Below are 7554 nucleotides of genomic sequence, written 5' to 3' on the forward strand. Positions count from 1 at the left end.
GTGTGAACTCTGAAGAGTTTCTGAGGTTCTGCTAGTTTTTGTCCCAATCATCTGAGTATCTGACCAACTCTGTTCGCTTGTTGGTTTCAACCAGCCCAAATCAGCCAACCAACAGTGTTTTTCTCTCACATAAAATCAGCACCAGCCAGCCCAAACCAGCCCAGAAACCAACCAGCGAACAGGATGTACTACCAATACCAATTCATCACTTCTTTACGGAAGATCTGACTCCTGAGCAGCCGGCAGCGGTAGTTGGAGAGTCATGGAGAGGACCTGTGCGTACGGGTTGGGCGTCGTCGTAGTTGCACGAGTTCTTGTAGCCTGACCCGCCGGAGATGGCAGATCGACGGGCGCTGGCGGTTGAAGGGTATCGCCGTACGGCAACATGGAGAGGTTGCTTTCCTGGTACGCGGCTGCTGACGATGCAGACAAAAAGCTCGTCTTGGTTGTTGATTTGTTAGGTTACGAGAAACAAAGCAAATATTCGTTGTACAATACGATAAGCTCGTCTTGGACAACCATGATTGTCCAGCAGCAATATTCTATATATCGACCTTACGTCCATGTTAAGCCGCCTTCTACACTTAAACTATCATGTGCTCCTACAAACATCAGCATGTTCGTTTCGGCTAAAACAATCGTAGATTATAAGTCAGAAGTACCGCTGGCTGGTTTGGTATAAGAGAAAAATACTGTTGCAACTTATAATCCACGATCGTATAAGCCGAAACAAACAGGCGATGTCTTGTATTTAACGAAGCTGGCAGTTCCTAAATGGCTAATTGTCCTCATATCTACTCTATAATTGAAAAAATGGGCTCTACTTACAGATTTCCTTACCTATCAAACATACTTTGAAAGATGCACCAATTTAAGGTCCATTCGAGGGCCTTTGGAAGTATCAGATAGTTTCTCCTGCCATGCTTATTTGATCCAACAGTAGGGCCAGCCCCACGCACACAAGAATGTATTTAAAATAAAAGAATGCCTTTATTGACCATCCCAATAAAATAATTTTCTTTCCTCATGATTCCCATGATAAGATCATGCTTTGAGAGATCCCTAACAACACAAAGTTTTTGAGATTTCTAGAGCAGGACAACCTTCTCGGTTATTTTGGGCCATCATATATATAGTATGAATCTCAAGATCATTGGCCTTAAGCCTGCATGAAGGTAAACAGAATAAGGGCAAAGTCATTGCTCTGAGATAAACAAAAAAAATAATTAAGCATGAAAAACATAAGCACAAAAGTTATTTGTCATAGTAGAACTGATAACATTGAGTGTACTTCTTAACTGTACAAAGAACTTGACGAAGTTGGTAAGTCCATAAGCTGTCATTATGACCATTGATCCAACAATTATCATTTTGAGCAATGCAAAGGGAACTAATGGATCGTGCTTAATGACCTTCATCATATCGCATGGTTTCTCCACAGATTCAATTGCCTCCACACCGCATTTCAAATGAATAAGAGTATCCCAATCAACAATAAGAAAAAGAACCCGATACAGCAGACCATAAAAAGTACAATAAGGATCTATATTATCCATTTGGTAATGATACACCTAATCCCTTGCGCACAGAAATATTCGTAAAGCATTTAAAGAAAATATTCAAATCAGGGATAGGTTCTTCTTGAAGCCTTCACCATGGAGAAGTCCCGATGGGCTCTTACTTCCAGAACTTGGCAATCTCCGGTAGTCGGACAACTCTATTTCAGGTGGAATATCAACAAGCAGCTGCGCTGATGACGACGATTGGCTTCTCCATGGCCAGTTAAGTCTTGTTTATACATGAGTGTCCTTCAAAAGGAATGACATCATTCATGACAGGATTAAATTCACTTTTGGCCTCAACTGTCATGTTGGTCTAATTTTGATCCCCAACTACAAAACCGTCTAGTTCAGGAACCTCAAGTTTGAAAACCGTTCACTTTTGGCACTTAGACACGGTTGTGGCTATTTCATGCCGACGTGTACCTGGTTTTGACCCGCCACGCTGACGTTGACCGCCACGTAGACGCACGCACAGGAGGGATAAAACCCGTGTATAAAACCCGGCGCCGGCCGGCGTCCCATACCCACCCCGGGCCCCGCCTCCCGCTCCGACCTCCACCCCGAGCCATGGCCAGCCACCTCTCGGACGCAGGCGCCGCGGGGTTCAAGCTCTTCGGCAAGGTCATCTAGCCCCCCAACGCGCATCACCGCTCCGCAGACGAGGGCGCCGCCCCTCTGCCGCCGACGGCGACGGTCCTTCCTCCTCCTCTCCCCCGCCTCCGTCCTCGCCGCAGCCGCCTCTGCCCCTGCAGCAAGCGCTCGGGGGCACCGGCGGTGGCGAGCCGCCGCCGTGCCCGCGATGCGGCAGCCAAGAGACTGGACGGTTGGCGCGCATGCCGCCGCTACTGGACGGCCGACGGCGCGCTCTGCCGCGTGGCCTCCACGTCCCTGGGCCGCCGCAGGCCGCGTCGTCCGCCTCCGCAGCCGCCGAGGAGGTGGGCGGGGAGCGTTGACCGACTCACCGGGCTCCATCTTCCTCTGCTCTGCGCCGTGCTCTCCTCTGTCCTCCTCCTTCTCTCCCTTTCCTCCTTCTCCTCCACTCTCCCTGCTTCCCTCTCCCTACCCGCGCCGACGCAGCCCAAGACCGCCACGGAGTCGCCCAGCGCCCTCCACCGCGTCGGAGCCGTGGCCACGAGCCGTCGTCACGCCGCCACCCTGCTCTACTCGCCCACACCTGCCTTCCCATCTCCTCTGCTCCGTGAACGCCGCTGCCCTGCTCCATCTCGCCCGCCCTGCACCGCGTGTCGCCCTGCGCCCTCCTTCCCTTCGACTCCCTTTTTGTCTCTCTCTCTCTCTTCTCTCCCTCTCTTGCTCGCCCTCTCCCTTCCCTTGCTCTGGTGCTCGGGTGGATGGAGGGCAAGGTCGCTGCCTCCGCCCTCCCCGCCCGGCCGCGACGACCTCCGCGATGTCGGGGTCCGCCTCGCCGACCTCGCGCACTCCGTGCGCGTCCACTTCTCCTTCCGCGGCGTCGCCGCCAACGGCCTCCTCCTCCTCCCGCCGCATCGCCGCCAGCGCCGCCGCGAAGTCAGGCAGCGCCTCCATGTGCTGCATCGCGTGCATGTCCGCCGCGGCGTCCACGTAGTACGCGGCAGCAACCCCGACGGCGTCGGGCACCACGGTGGGTAGCGGAGGCAAGGTGACGTCGTCGAGCCCAGCATCTGCGGTGGGCGTGGGCCCCACGTGTTGCTGAGATGCAGGCCAGCGTCCTACGTGGCGGTCAACGCCAGCGTGGCGTGGTCAAAACCGCTCAACGTCGGTCAAAACAGCCTTGCCCCCGCCCAAGTGCTAAACGTGAACGGTTTTGACAGTTGGGTACCCGTACCAGATGGTTTTGTAGTTGAGGGTTAAAATTAGACCAACTAAAGAGTTAAGGGGCCAAAAGTGGACTTAATTCTTCGTGAAAAGAGAAGGCAGGGCCAGTTGACAGGTCCCTTGCCATGCCAGTCGCACACACCTACATGGAAAAACAAATATTCACATTTTGCGTACTGCCATATATTCGATTGAAGTTTCTTTTTGACAATATATGTATTGATATAAAAGGACACACAGGATGTTGACCTGATTTCCCAAGCTGAAAGATCTGAAGGAAATGGGGCTCAAACAACAGCACCCTCTTCGAAAGAACCTTCCTTGAAAGCTCGGATCAGAACCCTTGTAAGGCATAGTTCACTCACGAATCGTGTCAGTTTGACAGTGCCATTAAAAGATAAGTTCGGTTGATCAGAATCCACTTTCATGTCAGATGATAAACTCTCATATTTCATATCAAATTCTTCCATATATTGTCTCAACATTTGTGTCATGTACGGGCGTACGTACAGCCGTACGCGACGCGCCCGCGATGTACGCCGTCGTGCCGAACGCACAGCACGCGCAGGAGATGGCCACGAGGAGGCCCAGGAATCGGTCACCTCACGTGGCTAAGAAGGAAATTAGAAATAGCTTTCTATTTTAAGTACCTTAATTATAGGAGTCTTAGTTGGTTGGTTGAGGCCATGACCTTATATATATTGTAACCGCACGTTGGTTTTGGGGATTAAGCAAGATCAATTACCCTAATCTCTCTCTCCCTCGCTCTCAAGCCCGAGCCGCCGTGAGGGGCATAACCTCCGCGATCGGAAGACAACGGCACGAGACTACGAACTCCGTAGTCGAGGGCCGCCTACCCTAGATCACCAGGCCCTTGACAACCTGGTATCAGGTTCCCGACGATCCTCGGCCGCCGCCTCCAGCCAAGCCTCCACCACCGCCGCCGCCAACGGCCACCACAGCCCCACCTCCCCATCGTCCCCCGTCTCTGCCGCTTCGATCAACATGACGGAGCCCCAACAGCCCACTCTCGCCGACCTCCTGAAGGCCATGGCGACGCTCACGTCGGATGTGACCGCAATGAAGGCCGACATGGCGGCCATGAAGGAAAGGTCCTCGTCGTCGTCTGGCAGCGGCGACGCTCGTCGTGCGGAGGGACCGCGCGAGCAGGAGTTCCACCCGAAGCACAAGAAGTGGGATTTCCCCCGCTTCGACGGCACGTCCGACCCGATGCTCTTCCTCAACAAGTGCGACGCCTACTTCCGTCAACACTGAACCATGGCGGAGGAGCGCGTGCTCATGGCGTCCTATCATCTGGACGACGCCGCGCGGCTGTGGTTCATCCAGCTGCAGGACGACGACGGCACGCTGAATTGGGGGCGCTTCAAGGATCTCTTGAATCTGAGGTTCGGACCCCCCCCCCCTCCGCTCCGCTCCGATGTTCGAGCTCTCCGAATGCCGGCGCACCGGGACCATGGAGGAATACTCCAACCGGTTCCAGGCGCTCCTACCGCGCGCAGGCCGGCTCGACGAGGATCAACGCATCCAGCTCTACACCGGCGGCCTCCTTCCGCCGCTCAGCCACACCGTCCGCCTTCATCACCCGGAGACTCTCGCCGCCGCCATGAGTCTGGCACGCCAAGTGGAGTTGATGGAGAGCGAGCGGCCGGCGCCGCACCCACCAAGGGGGGCTCCGTGCGGCCCGCCCCCACCCGTGCCCCGGGCGGCTCTACCAGCGCCGCCGCCTCTACTGGCGCTCCCGGCCCCTCCGGCGGCTGCACAGCAGGGCCGCGCCGAGGGTGGCCAACGCCGCCTCACTCCAGACGAGATGGCGGAACGGCGCCGCCAAGGTTTGTGCTTCAATTGTAATGAGAAGTACTCCCGTGGTCATAATAGGTTCTGTCGCCGCATCTTCTTCCTTGACGGCGTGGAGATCGACAACCCCGACGGCGACGCTGCTGCCGCGGCCGAGGACGGGGCGATGGAGGCTCCCGTCTTCTCCCTTCATGCCGTGGCGGGCGTGACCGTGGGTGCCCCCATCCTGCTTCGGGTCACCCTGGGCACCACGACGCTTATCGCCCTGGTGGACATGGGGTCCACGCACAACTTCATCAGCGAGGCGGCCGCGCACCGCACCGGGCTCACCATCCTTCCCCGTCCATGGCTCACTGCCACAGTCGCCAATGGCGAGAAGGTGGCCTGCCCCGGCGTTCTCCGACAGGCGGCTATCTCCATCGAGGGCATGACGTTCGACGTCGACTTATACGTCATGCCCCTTGCCGGCTACGACATGGTGCTGGGCACCCAGTGGATGGCCGTCCTGGGATGGATCGCATGGGATGTCGCCACCCACACCCTGTCTTTCGAGCATGCGGGGCGCTCCATCTGCTGGACCGGCGTGGCCTCCACCGCAACGCCGCCGGTCCACGCCGCGACCACGGATGGCTCGCTCCTGGAGCACCTCCTGGATTCCTTTGGTGATGTGTTCGCGGAGCCCTCAGGGTTGCCTCCGCCGCGTAGCCGTGACCACCCCATTATCCTCAAGCCGGGCGCGGCTCCGGTGGCGGTCCGGCCCTATCGCTACCCGGCGGCCCACAAGGACGAGCTCGAGCGCCAGTGCAACTCCATGATCACGCAAGGCATTGTCCACCGCAGCAACTCCGCTTTCTCATCGCCGGCACTCCTTGTCAAGAAAGCGGACGGCGCGTGGCGATTTTGCATCGACTATCGCGCGTTGAACGCTCTCACCGTTAAAGATGCATTCCTGATCCCCGTGGTGGAGGAGTTGCTTGACGAGCTCAAGGGAACACGCTTCTTCACCAAACTCGACCTCCGTTCCGGCTACCACCAAGTTTGCATGAGACCGGAGGATGTCCACAAGACGGCGTTCCACGCATGACGGCTTATATGAGTTCTTGGTGATGCCGTTTGGCTTGTGCAACACGCCGGCGACATTCCAGTCGTTGATGAACGACGTGTTGCGCCCCTTCCTTCGCCGGTTTGTGCTCGTTTTCTTCGATGATATTCTTATTTACAGCAGCTCCTGGGCGGATCACCTCCGACACCTCCGCGTCGTGCTGTCCGAGCTTCGCCACCACCGCCTCTTTGTCAAGCGCTCCAAGTGCGCGTTCAGCGTCGCGTCGGTCTCCTACCTCGGCCACATCATCTTCGAGCAGGGCGTGGCCATGGATCCGGCCAAGGTGCAGGCCGTCCTTGACTGGCCAGTGCCCCGGTCGGTGTGCGCGGTCCGCGGCTTCCTTGGCCTGGCGGGCTACTATCACCGCTTCGTCCTCAACTACGACGCCATCGCCGCCCCCCTGACAGCGCTGCTCAAGAAAGATGGCTTCTCATGGTCGGAGGAGGCGGCTGCGGCATTCACGGCCCTCAAAGCCACTGTGACTTCGGCGCCGGTGCTCGTGTTGCCGGACTTCACCTGCCCATTCATCGTCGAGTGCGACGCGTCGACGCATGGGTTTAGCGCAGTGCTGCTCCAAGACAAGCATCCCCTGGCATACTTCAGCAAGCCCATTGCACCCCGACACCGCTCCCTCGCCGCATACGAGCGGGAGTTGATTGGCCTAGTGCACGTCGTCCGCCACTAGAGACCATACCTTTGGGGCCGGCGATTCACAGTGAAGACAGATCACTACAGCCTCAAGTACTTGCTCGATCAGAGGCTGGCCATGATACCGCAACACCACTGGGTGGGCAAGCTTCTCGGTTTTGACTTCGTGGTTGAGTACAAGCCGGGTGCCCAGAACACCGTCGCCGACGCCCTCTCCCGTCGGGACACCGACTGCGACGTTGAGGCCGGCGCGGTCCTCGCTCTGTCCGCCCCGCGGTTTGACTTCTTCGACCGGCTCCACCATGCCCAGCAGACCGAACCAGCGCTCGTGGCGCTCCGCGACGAAGTCACGACCGGCATGAGGGCCGAACCATGGGCGGTGTGCGATGGCCTCCTCACTTATGGCGGGCACATTTACATCGGCTCGGATTCGCCGTTGGTGCAGGAGCTCCTCGCTGCCGTGCACAAGGATGGTCACGAGGGCGTCCAACGCACTCTCCATCGGCTGCGTTGGGATTTTCACTTCCCCGGCATGTGGACCATCGTCCATAATTTCGTCCGTGCATGCGCCACATGCCAGCGCAACAAGGCGGAGCACCTCCATCCTGCCGGGCT

General features: G+C 57.3%; 1 protein-coding gene across 1 annotated transcript; it reads left to right on the forward strand.

Moving 5' to 3' along the window:
• The first annotated feature begins 6295 nt into the window (after nucleotides 1-6295).
• Nucleotides 6296-6976, forward strand: LOC136548644 (uncharacterized mitochondrial protein AtMg00860-like). Its single transcript, XM_066540095.1, has one exon. It carries the CDS (start codon nucleotides 6296-6298, stop codon nucleotides 6974-6976), a length of 681 nt encoding a protein of 226 aa, XP_066396192.1.
• The last annotated feature ends 578 nt before the right edge of the window (nucleotides 6977-7554 follow it).

The sequence above is a fragment of the Miscanthus floridulus genome, chromosome 4, assembly GCF_019320115.1.
Source record: "Miscanthus floridulus cultivar M001 chromosome 4, ASM1932011v1, whole genome shotgun sequence".
NCBI lineage: Eukaryota > Viridiplantae > Streptophyta > Magnoliopsida > Poales > Poaceae > Miscanthus > Miscanthus floridulus.